Source organism: Astatotilapia calliptera, chromosome 6 (assembly GCF_964374335.1).
Source record: "Astatotilapia calliptera chromosome 6, fAstCal68.1, whole genome shotgun sequence".
Classification (NCBI taxonomy): Eukaryota; Metazoa; Chordata; class Actinopteri; order Cichliformes; family Cichlidae; genus Astatotilapia; species Astatotilapia calliptera.
Window position 1 is genome coordinate 32,089,569 of NC_137427.1, and position 17,301 is coordinate 32,106,869.

General features: G+C 40.5%; 2 protein-coding genes across 7 annotated transcripts; both read left to right on the forward strand.

Moving 5' to 3' along the window:
* Positions 1-22: 22 nt before the first annotated feature.
* LOC113024529 (uncharacterized) lies at positions 23-7,307 on the forward strand. Of its 5 annotated transcripts, none has more exons than XM_026171696.2 (7): positions 23-1,377; positions 2,467-2,598; positions 2,671-2,801; positions 2,906-2,943; positions 3,044-3,260; positions 3,641-3,865; positions 5,871-7,307. In XM_026171696.2, exons 1-7 carry the CDS (start codon positions 1,139-1,141, stop codon positions 6,491-6,493), a joined length of 1,605 nt encoding a protein of 534 aa, XP_026027481.2. In that variant the 5' UTR covers positions 23-1,138; the 3' UTR covers positions 6,494-7,307. The 5 variants fall into 5 exon arrangements, with proteins under 5 accessions (XP_026027481.2, XP_026027483.2, XP_026027482.2 ...); XM_026171698.2 differs by having other exon boundaries at positions 3,659-3,865; XM_026171697.2 differs by having other exon boundaries at positions 2,671-2,783.
* A 1,111-nt stretch (positions 7,308-8,418) lies between these two features.
* LOC113024527 (uncharacterized) lies at positions 8,419-16,657 on the forward strand. 2 transcript variants are annotated; one of them, XM_026171691.2, is made up of 6 exons: positions 8,419-8,629; positions 10,342-10,475; positions 12,192-13,144; positions 13,228-13,405; positions 13,509-13,640; positions 14,490-16,657. In XM_026171691.2, the coding sequence occupies exons 2-6, from the start codon at positions 10,358-10,360 to the stop codon at positions 15,188-15,190; spliced, it is 2,082 nt and encodes a 693-aa protein (XP_026027476.1). In that variant the 5' UTR covers positions 8,419-8,629; positions 10,342-10,357; the 3' UTR covers positions 15,191-16,657. The 2 variants fall into 2 exon arrangements, with proteins under 2 accessions (XP_026027476.1, XP_080159286.1); XM_080303160.1 differs by lacking the exon at positions 8,419-8,629 and adding an exon at positions 11,819-11,878 and having other exon boundaries at positions 10,367-10,475.
* Positions 16,658-17,301: the final 644 nt, after the last annotated feature.

The window sequence follows — 17,301 nt, forward strand, 5'->3', positions numbered from 1 at the left end:
TGTAATTGTAGTCTTAACAAACTCTTAAACTTAATGTTGATTATTCCAGATATTGGAGACTTAGTGGATCTGATACAAGGATTTGCCATTAAGCCAAAAGCTTAATCCAGTGAAGCTAGAAATATCACTGTTATTTGTTTTTTGTCCTTGGAAACAATCAGCCAATCACACCTGAACGTGAGGTTAGCTTATCAATCACATTACAGCAACTTAGTGCATTTACACTTGTCAAGATGGCCTGCAGAAGATCAGATCAGGAAAGAAATGTGATTTAAGTGACTTTGAATGTTGTGTCCTTGTTGGTGCCAGACAGACTGGTCCGAATTTGTTCAGAAACTGGTCTACTGGGCTTTTCCCACACATCTAACCCTAGGGTTTACAGAGAACTGTCTGGAAATGACTAAAAAGACTAATAGTTTTACTTTGAAATTCAGATTGTAGATTGAATTTGATGGAAAGAACAAGAAACCATGGATCCATCCTGCCTTGCATGGAAGGATGGATGCTGGTGTGAGCATCATTTAAACACCACAATCTACCTACCTGAGGGGGTTCTGACCAGGTCTTGTTGACTTGTAAAAGCTTATGGGACATTTTGTATTTCACCATTTATTAACTGCACAGAGAAGGCATTGTTTACATAGTTAGTTTTCTTTAAGCAAAAAGTATTATTAAAGTTCTTTATGTCCTCTTTTTTGGAAATCAAAATATGGTCACCCTATCCAAATAGATCTTTTGAAACCTAGTCTTGAGGTTTCAAAATATGCAGTACATCTTGATGTCTTGAAAGGGGTCACAGTGACTGCATCCACTTTTAATATAGAGTCTATGTTAGAGCATAGGGAAGCACTTTCATCCATAGCCATGATTACTTCCATGTTGCTGGCCAGTATGCTCTCAATATAGTTATAATTTGTACTCTTTTTTTAAATTTAAAATACCCTGTCGTTATCCGGTACCCAGAAAGTATATTTATTTCCTTGAAAGCTCCCATTTGTTCTGCCGTCGATTTCTCTAACCAGGGGTTTCTCTGAACACCAGCAGTGCGAGAAGAACGCCGGTTCGTGAACGCGCCGCGCACCGCCTCTACCTTGCGCATGCGCTATAGCTCCAAATCTTCGGGAAAAGTTTACAAACAATGGCTGAGGAGCAACCTCCAGCATGCGACGAAACGCCCGTCCCCCTTCTCCTAATGCCAGCGAACACAACAGAGCCAGTTAAAGAGAAGGTTCCCGACAACCAGCGAGCTGAAACGAAAGCGTTAGCCCGAGACAAAAACAGACTAAACATTGGAGCTGTTTTTCACAGGTGGAAGCACGTACGGGAACAGAGAGGATTCAAAACAGATGCAGAGTTCGCCACATTTCTGCTGGACAGGTAGTTACCTGTGCTTGAATCGTGTTTAAGGTAGCTAAGATGTCAAATGTAACACGCCGTGCTCTATCACTGTCGTGTTGTAGTCAAGCTAACGTTAGCGTCATCATAAAGCTAAAGTCACTGAGTAGCATAGGGGTTTGGTTTTGTTTTAACTATGAGTATCTGGTAGTAGTCCAGCTGCAGCCACTGACCGAGTGCTGTGAGATGGGCGTTTCCTGATTAGGCTCAGGGGGTGTGTCCTGCAGGATTTGCGACGCAACAGCTAGACGGTATAGCGAAGAGGGAAGTGATTGGTCCCTGGCTTGCAAAGCACATAGGCACACAAAGGTAGTTTCTGATTTAACAGTTACCGGAAAAGAAAGTAAAACAAATAAAGTACAGCAGTGAGGGTTTTTATTTTTTTTTGTATTGCTTTGTTTTTTTTTCTTTAAAACACTGTTGGACTTTTTAATTAAAGCTCCGAATGATGTTTGAAACATTTGTTCAGTTTGTTAGTGTGTCTTTAAGCAGCCTTTCTTTACAAATCAGAAACTGTTTAAACAAATAAACTAGTCCAGATTTGGTCAGTGTAGTAGTTTTTGATCTCGCTCTGATGTGGGCTGTGAGAAAAGAACATAATAAATGCCTCCATAACTTAGAGCGATGGTTTCAGCTGTGTTAATAGTTAACCCTCAAATGTATGTTGCACTTCTACAAGATTTACAGTACTATGTAAAAGTATTTGCCGCCTCCCTGATTTCTGAGAATTTTACATATTTGTCAAATGTTGAAGAGTTGCATCATCAATACATTTTAATATTAGACAAAGATAACCTCAGTTAATAAAAACACAGTTTTAAAATGATGATTTAATTTATTGACAGTATTTCTGAATGGAAAGGTTTCAGAAGCTGTGACCACATGGAAATGGCACACAACGTGACACCTTTAATTTAAGTTATGCTGGGTGCAGCTTGTTGAAAAGCAGCGTGTGCAAGCCTGCACTGACATGTGAAACAGGGTATAAAGCAGCGTATATTGTGTTCATCAGTGTTTTATTGGGTCGTAACTGTCTAATAATATATTTTGCATTTTACAAAATATGAACAGGACAGAGGAAATTACTTGTTTTCCATGTGAGTACAAAGGACATGGTTCGACATCAGAAGAGGAAACGGCAAAAGGGGATGGTTGCTATGATGACAGCGATGATCAGGATTACGTTCCCCCTGTACATGTTCGGTAAGCTCTGAACCAGAAGTTTGTATCAATAAAAATGACTTTTTTTTTCATGACCTTTTCTTATTCCTACAGTGCTGGCTGCCTGAGTGCTCCCAAGTCGGTCACCAAACAGGTCCCCGTGCATGATGCTGTAGATGCAGAACAAACAGAACAGCCACCAGGAGCAGAAACAATCCACGTTCAGAGTGAGGACGGCAACACTGGTCATACTGGATTCATTATTTAGTCATGATTTTCTGGAAAACGGTCAGGTTTTCTGTGTAACCTTGTTAGTGGTTGTAATATAATAATGGGTTTGTTTATATAGGAAACAAGCCTTACCATCTGCTTGGAAATCAACACAAGGTTTGGAGAAAATGCATCCTGTAGATGTTTAAAATCCCACCATTTCACAGCAAACACTGCTTTCAAGCAAGAGAATTTAAAGCTCTTTGTGTGTTCACAGGATCAGGAGCAAAAACCTGAAAACACCTGTTCAGCAGATCAGTCTTCCCGGACACCAGGGGCTTCCTCCAGACCTCCGTCGTATGAGCTGGAGCTCACGCCATCTGTCTCACATCACAACGTGCCAAAGAAAATAAACCGGAATGAGACGAACACTGATGAAAATCCCAGTGAAGACCACAGACCTGAAACACAGGATCACAGCACGGCACCCACAGGTGATGGAGTGTTATTAAAAAGACTGACAGACAGTACATGTGTTGCATAAGATGAAGCTAAAAATCATGTTCATGTCTTGGGCTTCACCAACATTCATTATGAAAGATGGTCCTTCTTTTTGTGGTACACATATGAATATTATTTTGAGCTTCATTTAATTTGTGGTTTAACTTCTTGCCTTCTGTTAGAAAGATATCAAAAGTAACAGACAGTCGATTTTCTGTCTTCTCCTTTTTTTATGCTTTATATGTCTGAAAACTATTGAAATAAGAGAAAGATCTACACACACTTTAATATCATAATTTGATTATAAATGGAAACCATACACACACAGTGCATGCAGTGCAACAACTTCACACTGATATTTCTGTATTTTGAGGAGAAACTCTCACTCTAGAACCTACCAGTGTACAAAGCTCCCAGGAGCTTTGTAAACCAAAGAAGACGTACTACTGCCCGACCTGCGAAAGAGTGTTCCCCCGGCACAACGCCCTGAAACGACACCTCGTGATTCACTCGGGAAAAAGACCTTTCAAATGCTTCATATGTGGGAGAGGATTCACCCAGGGTGGAAACCTCAAGACACACATGAAAGTTCACAGAGGTGAGAGGAACCTCCCGCTGTGCTCAGGACACTTTAACCTGTTTCAGTTAGATGTTTGTGGCAGTTGAAAATCCTCTTTACTCATCTTTTACCGAGCTGCACAAAGAACAGTTAAAAAATGTATGGACTGCTGAGTAGACTCGACTGGTATCACGGTTTTGTTGAATACCTGGGTGTTTAGGCATTTTGATGTTTTGATGGTTTTCAGTACCTTCAAAAATACAGCTGCTCCTCTTTCAAATACTGATGTTAAGGTGATGCATTTTGCACGGCTTGTGCCAGCAGAGGGCAGTCTCTACTGGTCGAACAAGCATGAGCTGTGTAAAGATTACAGTCAGTTTAATTTTTAAAAAAATAGTGTTCACTCATAAATAGAATAACATCTTCCAAAAAATTGATGCACTCTCCTAAACTTAAAAAAATCCATTAAAAATGCATGAGAGCGGACGCCGAGTTGTAGATGCCGCCATGTTGCCCCACCAACTTGACTATAGTGGGCGAGATAGACATCGCTGCTCCACCTAATCTCATTGTGGCTGTATGTTGTTAGAGACCAACCACATTTGTATTAGGCCAACAGTCGGGGAGAAAAAAACTCATAGGTGTCCTTTTAATTGGTGTCTGCAACCGTTAGATTCAAGATAAAAAGCATCATAACTTGCCGACGAGAACAACAACAATTTTCCAAGAGATATGATGATGAGAACGAACTGTCTCTCTTGCCCAATCCCTCGAGGCCACCTGCGTAGGCTGCGGACTGTTGATCTTCGCCTAATGGGCGAAAGGACACTTTCTCAGGCTGAACTGGTATGCCAACAGCTGTGCACATTGGCATACCCCCCCATGTTGCTTGTCTTGTGTTTTTATGGTGTTACGATGTGATATTTGTGCTTTTTATGTGCTGGAGTTTTTGTCTTTTCCTCATGCTGACTCCTTTTAAGGATCAGTATGAGCAGAAATTCTTTTTTTTCTCCTGATCTGACCTTTTGTTTTATACATTTCATTGTTTTTCCTTTTGCTACCTAGCCTGACCTGTCTCCCTAGCGTGAAGTTGTGTATTGTAAGTACGGTCGGCAAGGTTTGTTATCTCAGTTGCAGGCAACTGCAACTGAGAAACAAATGCATTATCCAATCCAATCCAATAACTGTGTTTTATCATCTGAGAAAGGGTGCCAAAGAAACAAAAACATAAAGGAAAGAGAAAACATGATCAGCATCTGGACAAAATGTCATCTTCTTCCTCCTCAACTCTGACCTCTAAGCCGTCAGCAGAAGTCAGGCCTTTTAACACATGAAAATATCCGTGAACATGCTTATTTATTCTCAATATTGTCACAATTAATTATTGTCAGCAGATTAAATATGTGATCCTCCCGTCTCCAGACAGTGAACAACACTGATAAACAGTTTGATCACAATCACTGAGCATCAGAGTCCAACAAAGTCAAAGAAAGTTTCACTAATCCTGGCTAACAGCAGCTAACAGAGGTTAACAGCCGCTAACAACAGCAGCAGCTTACCAACAGAAAAGTTCAGGATATCCAACAACTCGCCTAAGTATTGCTATCATTGTATAGAGGTGAGTTTCAATGAGTCATTGACTCATATCGGACTACTTTTAAAAAGTATTTTTTAATTCAGTTGACTGCAGTCAGCAATCTACTAGTGAGATTTTACACGCTGTACCCTTACTTTATTCAACTGGGAAAAAAACAAAAAAAATCATCCAATTAAAAACAATTACATCATCTTCGTTCAGCCAACTGCTGGTTGGTAGTTTCCACATAGCAGGATGAGTCATCAGTTTCTTCAGCAAATGTAATGAGAACTTAGTGTGAACTCAACAAAACAATCAATGCCTCGACCCAAGTTTTTCAAGCAGAGGCTCTCACTGTGTAACATCATGAGCAATTTTATTCAGTTCACCTGGCTGTGAACTTGAGGTTTTGTTTTTTTTGTTTGTTTACTTTATTTTTAATTGTGTACATGCTTGTATTTTTCACAGGAGAGTTACCAAAGTGGACATTAATTGAAGAGAAGAGCGAGCCTAAAGCATCTCCTGCTACAGTTCACATGTGTGGGGAGTGTGGAATGGACTTCCCTGAGAAACATAAGCTAGAGGAACACCGCGAGATTCACTGGAAGCCTTTCGCATGTCCTGACTGTGGGAAGAGATTCAAACATAATAAGAGTGTTAAAATGCATATGCGCCTCCACTCAGGAGATTTACCTTATCTCTGTTCAGAGTGTGGGAAGACTTGTGTCACGATGGAAATGCTTAAAAAACACAAGTTAACTCATACCGGAGAAAAGAACTACCACTGTGATCAGTGTGGGAGGGCATTTTTGCAATCTTACAACCTCAATTTGCACCTGAAGACTCACACCGGAGAGCGATCTTTTCTGTGCTCGATCTGTGGGAAACGTTACTCCAGAGCAGATACCCTAAAAGTTCACCTGAGAGTTCACACCGGAGAGAACCCGTATGCGTGTAAGATATGTGGGAAGTGTTTCTATTACAATCAGGGCTATCAAGCGCATGTGAAGATTCATGACAAGAAGCCAAAAACATCCATGAGAACTTTGGGGAGACCGAAACAGCAGCTGATAGTGGTAAACAAACAGTAATGTGATCAAGAACATTTACAGCAGTCTGAGAAGCCTTTGATTATTAAACCTAAACAAAGACATATACTCCTTTCTGTTAATCTGACTTCTGAGCTTCAAGAGATATATGCATACTTATGAATGTGGCACAATGGCATTAATCTGATGTTTAATAATTACCCTAAAATGGAGACAGGATTGGTCAAGATTGTCTGATCCATTGATTAAAGTCCCGTAATCGCACATACAGTGTGGCCTCTGTTTTAAAGAGCTGATGACAAGCCTCTAACCTCGTGCATTATGTATGGCAATTGATTTATCTTTATATCTCGCAAGTAGTATGCAATACTGTGCAAGTACAGTGTCTTGTCCCATCAGTGTTGTAATGAACGTAGCAGTCTGTTGTCACTTTAACAGATTCATCAAGCCAGCAATGTTACATATCCAGTGTCTGAAAAGAGTTAATTTGAAATAAAATCTCTCGGATGACTCAAGTAGAAAAAGTATTCCTGTAGTATATTTTGTATGGTCACTTCCATTGTCCATAGTTTGGTCAATGGTTCTTAAAAAAAAAACAAGTTCTTTGTATTTTTGGTTCATCCAAACTTGATCGTTGGATTAGAGTTAATGAAACATGACAATGAGCACATTTGAAATGTGGTGGATTGGGAGAGTTGCATCACGGATGTGCAGCCAACATATCTGCAGCAACTGTGTGATGCTATCATGTCAACATGGACCAAAATCTCTGAGGAATGTTACAAACACCTTGTTGACCTTCCTAATGTTGTAAATCTGCTCAACATTTGGCAATAAAAACCCTTTCTGATTCTGATTCTGATTCTTGAATCTGTGCCACAAAGAATGAAGGCAGTTCTGAAGGTAAAAAGGCCGTCCAACGTGGTACTGAAAAGGTGTGTTTGGCTTCCAGAAAGATTTTAGGTTATCTTATGCATAGACTTTCTAACCCAGGTACATTAATGTTATTAAAGCGATAGGCATGGTCATAGTGCATAGGTAGGCTTTGAACAATGCTCAGTTGGTACGGAGAGACCTGAAGTGTGCCAAAAATATATTCCCATGTCATTACATCATGCCAGGATGGATGCTTTCATGCGGTTTACAACAAGTTCTGACACTACTGTCCAAATGAAGACTTGTCAGATCAGGCAACATTTCTTCAATCTTCTAATATCTAATTTTGGTGAGCCTTGATGTCAGGAGTGACACCTGGTGTGTTCTTGAAAGCTGTAACACAACCGCTTCAAAATGATAAGTGTGCATTCAGAGATGCTCTTCTGCATACCTTGGTTGTAATGAGTGGCTGAGTTACTATTGCCTTTCTAGCAGTTTGCAGCAGCCTGGTTATTCTCTTCTGACATCAACAAAGCATTTTCACCCAGAGAACTGCCGCTCACAGGATATTTTCTCTTTTTTCTAACTGTGTCCAATTCAAAAACACTTAAATTGGCTTTCTTCCTCATTGAGTTTGAAGTGATTTGATGCTCTTCTTCAACATGTCTACATGCCTGAATGCACTGAGTTGTTTCCATGCGACTGGGTGAATTTATATTTATAAGTTGTTGACAAGGTTTACCTAATGAAATGGCCAGCACATTATTCACATGCATTTGACATTTGCAGCACTTGAAAAGTAAAAAAAAAAGTTGTATGTAAATAGAGACATAATTGAATGCGTCATAGCAGAAGCTCGTGAATGTATTAATCTTTGTATGTTGCATTTATTAGTGCAGTGCAGCAGAGAATTCCAATAGTTACACCTGTGCTTGACGATCCTCTTCTATTTGAATATTTAAGGAATGACTGACTGCAGTGCGGTTTTAACACATTTCAAAACGGTTTTGCATGTTTGCGAATTGACAAAAAAGCTCCACGAAATGTTATTACCAAGGCTTTTATTTTGATTTAAAAGGCCAACCGGAAGTTCCGACGATACTTGAAGCTAGAAGCTAAAGCTAGAAAGGTTGTCATCAAATCCAGACGCTTATTTGCCGTAACTCATTAGTTGACATTAATTTGACACTGTGTGAACACATGAACATGAACCCAAGGGAGACGTAGAAATATTTCCAGGTCGTCTCCATAAACTTCTGTCGAGCGACTACTTTTTTACCTGGGGGAAAAATCTATACAGAGGTTGGTCAAAATGTCTATTGTCTGTTGTTAAGTGTTAGCTAGCTGAGTTAGCGTCGTTTGCAGAGCTTAGGGGGAGTCTGCGCAAATCTATCACTTTTAACGTCGGAGCATGAGACGGTGGGACCTGTTATTAGTTGCTGAATATCGGTTGTAGCTTAAGGGGGCTGATAGCTACCTGCTAAGATGAGCATAGCTGGTAAACGTTAGTGGCTAGCTGTTTAATAACAGTAGATGGAGGCAGAGATGGTGGCTGACCAAAGCGCTGGTCACCGCCGCGTCACGACTCACAGGCATCATTCAGCCTGAGGTCAAACTGTCTGTACTACTGTGTGCGTCTGCTCCGGCTGAGATGGCTATTCATTGCCACGACTTATATACACCAACAGGTCAGTCAGTCAGGCTGCTGCTTAACTTAAGTCAACATTAATGTGACACTTCATGGATGAGACAGATTAGCCCCTCCGAGCTAATGCTACTGAGCTAGCCGAGACACTCAGTTGACACAGATCTATGAGTACAGCTTCCCCTACTGCAGACCACTTCAGAGCTTGCTGAATTATTTTATTTATTTATTTTTACACAGAATTCACAGTAATATAGGTCACTGAAGAGGCAGCTCAGATTTAAAGGCCCAGCCTGGTTCACCTCCTCTACAGAGCAGCATCTAAGCTGCCCAAGTGTCCTTGAGCAGGACGATGGAGGCAGTTTGCTCACTGTGACAAGAATGCCTTTATTACTCAGATCCATCTGTCGATGGATCTAAGCTTAAGCAGACTGCAACTAAATGAAGAGAACATCAGTCACTATGTGAGCCCCAGTGGGTTATTTGTGGCATTAAATGAATCAACCTAATGAGGTAATCACAGCTGGGTTAAATAAAAATCTGTGGCTCATTATGAAATGTAATAACATCAGAAACAACACTGTAATCATTTGAGATGCCCCACTTGTGAATTTATGTACCCATACTAGTTTTTAATACCAGTGTTTTTTTTCTTTAGCTGTTATTCCGTCTTTTGTGCCAGAGAAATTAATAAATCTTCATTTAAAAAAAACAAACAAACATCTTTCTGCTCTCTGTCTTTGAACATTTAGCCACCACAAAATTGATGACACAACAGATAAACATCGGCTACTGCCAACAGTAAATCTCATCATCTGCCAATCGCAGTCAGCAAGAACACTGGCCAAGGCCGATGTCTGCCTGATATATTAATGCATTTGTAATACACATCTATTTTATTGCTGCCAGTATGTCATGCTTAATTCTGATAAACATTTAATCCTAATAAGAAGTACCTTGAATATGGTTTCTTCAAAGAAATATGTTTTCTGTGTGGTCTGTGCTTGTAACATTTGTAATCGTTATCACCCAAGTAAACAACTTATATACACACAATAATTTTTTTCCTTTTCTTCACAATGTGCTGATCCAAATCAGGAAATGAGAGAAAATTATATTTATGATAAATAAAACTACTCAGGAAGCCAAATCAGGGAATTATGTTTATATGTCCCTTTGTAGTGTAATGCTAAAATACTTGTTATGTTTTTGCTCTCATTATTTCAAATACATGTTTTAGACCTATAATATAGGGGCCAAAAGGAAAGAGTCTAAAACAAGTCTGATGCTTTTAGCCAACTGCAGACAGTAGTTTGGTGTGAACTATTACTTTGGTGTTTGTTTACTGACAGTTATTCACCTTTATCAGGCTGTATATTTGAGAGATGGGCTCTGAAAACCCAGAAGACTTTGGTTCAGTTGTGATCCTTACTGAAGATGATCAGCAAGAGATTGGAGGGCTGATCAACTCTGATGGTGAAGAAGTGGATTTCTCAGATCTGAGTGAGTAAAAAAAACAGCAAAAATTAACCACCGACAAGAAAAATAGAAACTAGCGATGTTTTAAATACTGTGTGAGTCATAGGAGTTTTGATTCTTGTGGTTTGTGGTGATTTCCTGTGTGAGGCATGTACCTTCCTTTATTATTCAATGTAATTCAACACAGTAGCAGTATAACTGTGTGCTGAAAATTGGAAGTTCTCACGTTAGGCGCATTTGTTAATCTAATTAACTGGACAGAGAGTGTCATCTGTGCATGTCCTCTCCTCATTAATGGCCTATCAGAAAAGGCATTTTTGGCTTTCTTTCTCTCAGATTTAGTTAGTTTCAAAGAAAGTACAGTTTTACACCTGCAGTGTTTATTCTGTTTAAAATCAGACTGTGGTTTGTTGCAGTTTGTTTGTGCAGATGTGAACATGGTGATCGCACGCTGGTGTGGATGAAAACAGCTGGACCGAGACCCTTGGTCTCAGTTCAATTCCAAACAAACTGTAAAGAGTTTCATTTATAGCATGAATGCAATCTGACCCAGCTACCAGATATATGTTGCAAGTTAGAGCTAAACACTTCCCTTTAGCCATGTATGCATTGCATTCTGGGATGCGGGCGGGTACCATAGTACATCAGTACGGCCTATTAAGTAGCTGTGATATGAGCATAAATTCTCCATGTTCTCCACTCATCCAGAACACAGCACCTTCTTCCTGTATTTACTTTCAGGAAATAAGTGGACTGGATATTGTCACGTGGTTTGTAGTGATACATTTGGTTCCTCTGTGTGAAAAGAAACCAAATCACAGGAAAAAGCTACAAGTTTACAAACTCATAAACTGATTTACACCAGAGTAAACAAACTATAGATGGAAAAATGCTCTAATATACTTCTCAAGAAGAATTATTTCCAAAGGTCCTGCAGCTGCTCCGATCTGCCACTAGTTTGTCTTTTTGTTTTTTTGAAGAAGCATAGCCTGCTTCTGAAATTGTTAAATAAATTGGTAAGAGAAAAACTAAAATAAATGAATATAGCCACTTTTGGATTTTGGCAAAAACAGTAGTGATAATGTTTGATCTAAGATGGGGAAGAATCCATCACTTTTGACCATCTTCACAAAGTGTGTCTGAGTTTATTAGATAATTACTTTTTTTTTGGCAATCAGCTCAGTTGGTTCAGAATTTTAATGTTGGTCATGAATCATGTGACTGTGTATTTGGTGACGATCAGAGAGAACTATGCGATCCATGATTAGTTTGACTAGTGAGCAATCCTCTTGCTCTCATTTTGATTGCTCAGTGGCTGCTAATCAGCCGGCCCCGGTGCTTCCTGTCTCGTGTGTCCATGTCTGCAGGCTGGTTACGTTGCTGTTGATATCCTAAAGCTGTCTCTCCAGAGAGTCTCTTCCTCCACGGTAAGACAGATGCCAGCTTCACTGACAGAACTTATTGTACGGTCCAAATGAGGACCATCTTCAGCAGCTACATTCGAAGGACGTGGAGCTGGAATCTGTGTGCAGGATGAAAGCTCATTGGAGAGGCTACTGACTCTATTGTTTAATTTTTTAGTTATTTGGTAACTGTTTCAAAATTAAATATTGGCAGTTCCCTCGCCCAGTCAGCTTTATAGACAACATCTGGTAACCTGATTTCTGAAGTGCTTCTAAGCATGGTGTTAGTTGTTCACACAGATTCTTGGTTGCTGATCTGTTCTTTGTGTTTCCACAGGAGTGAGTGCCATCCCCGGTGCCATACCTGCAGATGCTCCCTCAAAGACATTTGGTCCAAGTGAGAATGAAAAACCGCCTTCTCTTCACACCTGCTCAGTATGTGGGAAAGACTTTCCTTATGCCTCTAAGCTTCAGCGTCACCTACGTACTCATTCGGGAGAGAGGCCTTTCCCGTGCTCCATGTGTGAGAAGAGATTTCCAGAAAAGGGGCTTCTCATGATCCATGAAAGGGTTCACACTGGGGAAAAGCCATTCCCTTGCACTTTCTGTGAGAAAAGATTTGCCAGTCAGGGGGAGCTCCGGCTACACCGGCGGACACACACTGGTGAGAGGCCTTACCACTGCTCCATCTGTCTAAAGAGCTTTTCTCGTCACTGGCACTTGAAAACGCACTTGGAGGCAATGCACTCTGAGGTTGTTGCAGGCTTTACGAGGAAGAAATTTCCCTGTTCAGACTGTGAGAAAAGCTGTAACTCAGCTGCTGAATTGAGGGATCATCAGAGGACTCACACTGGAGAAAGACCCTTCCAGTGCTCTTTCTGTGACAAACGCTTCGCCTTGTCAGGTACGCTTGTAAGACACGAGCGCCTCCATACTGGCATCACGCCTTACCACTGCTCTGACTGCGGAAAGACATTTGCACAGCAGTGGACCCTGACCACACACATGCGGACTCACACGGGAGAGAAACCCTACAGCTGCACGCAGTGCGATAAGTCTTTTGTTGCTCCTGGAGAGCTTCGGAGGCACACCAGGATTCACACTGGGGAAAAGCCATACACCTGCGCAGACTGTGGGAGGCACTTCTCATTGGCAGGAACTCTCAGAAACCATAAACGGTCATGCACACAGAGCAAGAAGGAGTCAGATACAGAGGTTGTGTCAGACTTAGTTCGGGCTGCAGCTGAAGAATCTTCCCAGCGAGATCAGGCCAGCAGCATCAGCTCTGAGGTAGTGGCAGTACACAGATATTCAAAAGTAGTATCTCTGTGTTTTATTTACTTCCATTTCTTCTTCTGAAATTGTGTTTTTAGGTGTCTGTCAGTCAGACTGTGCCTTGTGCAACTGAGCCCACTTCCTCAGAGGGTTTTAAAAAAGCAGCTCAGTGTGAAAATACCCCAGAAGGACCCATCGGCCAGCCGGACGACACTGCTCCCACCCCACATATGAATGTAATCGTGAAAGAGGAGGAAGAAGAGGAACCATTGTGCGGTAAGTAAACATGACATTCCAGAGTGTCTTTTTACGCATTAAGAGGAGTGTAAACATGTTTGATCAGCAGTGCTGTTTTTGTGTTGTTGTTGTTTTTTCCCAGTGGAAGAAACTCCAGAGCAGGTGTCTGTTGGTGAGGACTGTACCATACCAGAAGAAACTGAAAAGCAGCGTCAGGAAAGCACCACAGAAATTAGTATTACAGTAAAGGAGGAAGAACAGCAACCTCTCAATAGTAAGAATACACAACAGCAAATCCTACTGCTGATGAGTAGTCACTAACTGGGATGTGGGTAACTAGGTTATCTAATATCCCTCTTCCACTAGTATCTACTTGACTGGGCTCGACTCGGTTTTTAAGGTTTCCCATTAGGAGGTAGTACCTGGTAATCAAATCCGTCATTTTTGAAACCTGGCAACAAGGGAAATGGCCACACAAAAAACAATACAGTGGTACCTGAATCTGAGAAAAAGCCACACACTGAGCAGCATCATTTTGTCATACTCCTTTGGTGTGGCCTTTGGCGGACCTTTGCTGGACCTTCGCTGGTCCTTCGCTGGTGTTGCTATAATGACTCCGAGTATACTAGGTGGTTCTCGATTGTAGTGGAAAACAACCAAAACCGAATCAAGTCGAAGTTGAGCCACGTAGGCACAAGTGGAAAAGGTCTATGTGTTTTATAAAGTGGCTGGGCAAGAATGTGTTCTTTATCCCAGCTTTAGAGCAGCATTAAGTAACACTATATAGCAGTCGTTTAAAGAGGTGGGGGTAATTATAGGTTATTGTTGCACATAATTCTTCTGGGCTTTGACTTTCAATGGTGAAAGCTGTTGGGTGACAGCCTTCACTTTTAAAGCAACAGCAACATCTTAAACCAGTAATTTTACTTTACAATGTAACAGGAAACTTGTTAGGTGTAATTTAGCTAAATATGATGCTTTTCCATTTTAGAAATAACAAATGGCAGACACTGCATCAAACTTATATTCCAACATACAATATCTAGTAGCTTTAACTTTTTGTTTGTTCTTTTTGGTGGTTTCAAATGGCTTGTTTTAGCTCTTCATATTTACATTTCCACAGTGTCTGGAAAAGATCCCGAGCGTGTTGCAAACAGTGAAAAAGAATGCCCTCCATCACCGCCAGTGCGGGGAGAGTCAAATAACAACATACCAAAGAGCTCTTACTGCTGTGGCCTCTGCGGAAGAGACTGCCACAAGATGTCTGCGCTTCAGATCCACATGCGAATTCACTCTGGAGAGAAACCGTACCGCTGCACCTTGTGTGGGAAACAGTTCACCCAGAAAGGGCAACTCAAAGGTCACTATAAAGTTCACACAGGAGAGAAACCGTTTTCCTGTCCGGACTGTGGGAAGAGCTTCGCCCACTCGGGGGCCATGAACAGACATCGGCTCACGCACACAGGAGAGAGGCCCTACCACTGCTCCGTGTGCGACAGGAGCTTCAACCAGTCTGGCCGCTTGAGGGAACACGAGAAAATCCACTTAGGTGAGAAGTTTGACTGTCCTGAGTGTGAGAAGAGTTTCACACGAGCTTCAAGCCTAAAGAATCACTTCAGGCTCCACACAGGAGAGAGGCCGTACGGCTGTGACATCTGTGGGAGAGGCTTCAGCCGCTCACAAAGCCTGAGGCTCCACAGACGAAAACACGAGCAGATTCAGACCGAGGAGGAGTCTGCGTTCAATATGAGGAATGATGACTTATCACACAGCGATGATAACTCTCCAATTAATATGTGCATAACAGACAAGAAAGATGGATGATGTATTTAAAAGACATGTACCTCTAGTATTATTAAGACTTCAGACAGTAAAACAGGAACAAGGTGATGTGGAAATAAGGGACTACCTCTGTGATTAGAACTTTATTCATACTTTTGTGTGGTTTTTCACACTAGGGATGTGCAGCACTAGTCGGGCAGGCGACTACATGTTGCTTTCCTCACTAGTCATCGCAAGAAATGTTAGCGCTATAAGCAAAATATTCATATTTCTTAATGTATAATGCCAGTAAATTGTTCTAAGGTGTAGGTGTTATGTAGGAGTGTAGCCCCAGCAGCACGCCTCTCTTTCTTTCTGTGACAAGAACCTGAAAGCAAGCAATGTGAAAAACAAGCAGACGACAGACGCACTAACCAGTGCGGTATGGAAATATTTTGATCTTTTAAAAAAGTGAACAGCTGCGTGTAGGCCATGGCAGAAACTGCTACTGGAGCGGTGCATGAACACAGTCTGCACAGACGTGTGGACGTTTACCTGCACGGACAGAAACATTAGCCACACTTGGTAAACTAACCTTGTACACTAACGTTGTGTGGGCAGTGCTAGACACAGCTCAGCATACATTTCAGCTGCATTATAATATGGATGAACATTTAAAGAATGTGATTAGCTGTTTTAAATGGGTCTCAAGTACACAAGCAGTATATGTGCGTCTACTAGACTGAAATTTTACTGTCACAAGTTTTTTTCTCAGATTGGTTTGACTGGTCCGATTTTCTTTTCATTAGTTTTTTTCCCGAATTTACATGAAAATAATACTAACTTTAAAAAATGTAACTCCCTGAAGAGTGTAGACAGGCTTCTAAATAGATACACACCAAGTAATGTTCAGTAACACCAACCAAACATATTTCTACTAATTTATGTAACATCTTGGAAAGTGTTTAAAATTCTATATATTGGAGGTCACTTTTACCTAACTCTGTCACTGATTACCTGTCCTGGAGCCACTGGAATAGTCCACTCACACTTATTATTATGAGTGACTGATTTAAAAGTCTGTGATTACACTTGTTTTTCATGCAGTATTTGTTATCAGGCTAATAGTGTATGTGGAAATTTGGTTGAAATTTTTTGTACTAAGCGTTATAGTGGCCCATTAAGCAGTTTAAGAATCAGGTGAATCTGAACCTTCTTTCAGACATTTAGCCAGAAATGAAACTAAATGTCATGAAATAATCAACAATGAAGCCAGTCTTCTGTAAGTGGCGAATGCTTATTAAGTCTTGTTTTCGATTGTTACTTATTAGCCAGATAACAATTCGGGTTCACCTGATTTTGTCGTCTTTTAAAGGCCGAGTAACCGACATGATTAAAGGTACCATCCTCTAATTCTGTGATGCTAAAGGCAATAATTTGAAGCCATGTAGGTGGTTAATTATGCCATGTGCTGCCTCTGTCTAAATGTATGGGACATGTCATGTTGAACAATAAAAGTTCTAAACACTACTTTGTTTGGGATTTCAGGGCCTGAATATGCTAGGGCAGGTTTAATATTGTAGTTTTTGCAAAGACCAGAACGATGCAGTTTATGGCAAACTTAAAAGAACCTTGCAGTGACAACATGTGGAATAAAGTAACATGATTACCAGCTACAGTGAACAAATAATATAATGCATATGATTCGGAAAAGCAACGTTCTACAGTGAGTGAGTATGTTTATTCTGGAATATATTTTGATCATTTAATTTGAGCCCCATTAAGCTACTTAAGCAGGACTGTATTTTTTTACTTTATTTATTATTTTTATACTTTGCAAAGCAATTATCCAACACAATATTCTGTTTACACTATTGTGCATCACAAGTTTCACAAATGAAAATCTGTAAATCATATTTCTCCACCTGAGACTAAAAATGTTTCAAATTGGGACAGCCATTTTTCTACTTTTTTTTTCTTCTTCTTCTTAACTGATTTTCCTTTTTTTTCTTTAAATTTTTTTGTTTGTTTGTCTGTCTGATTCCTTGAAATTGGGAACATAATTTGAAATTTTGGGATACCAAGCTGAAATTTTGCAGTAATAACTTGAAATTTTTACTCATGTTTTTTTCAGTCATGATAGATGTTGGTCATCTAATCGCCTTCACATATTG

Coding starts and splice junctions, on each gene's coding strand:
- LOC113024529 (XM_026171696.2), top strand. CDS start 1,139: ATGGCTGAGGAGCAACCTCCAGCATGCGACGAAACGCCCGTCCCCCTT. Junction 1,378..2,466: donor GCCACATTTCTGCTGGACAG/GTAGTTACCTGT, acceptor AAATATGAACAG/GACAGAGGAAATTACTTGTT. Junction 2,944..3,043: donor TGCTTGGAAATCAACACAAG/GTTTGGAGAAAA, acceptor GTGTGTTCACAG/GATCAGGAGCAAAAACCTGA.
- LOC113024527 (XM_026171691.2), top strand. CDS start 10,358: ATGGGCTCTGAAAACCCAGAAGACTTTGGTTCAGTTGTGATCCTTACT. Junction 13,406..13,508: donor AGAAGAGGAACCATTGTGCG/GTAAGTAAACAT, acceptor GTTTTTTCCCAG/TGGAAGAAACTCCAGAGCAG. Junction 13,641..14,489: donor AGAACAGCAACCTCTCAATA/GTAAGAATACAC, acceptor ACATTTCCACAG/TGTCTGGAAAAGATCCCGAG.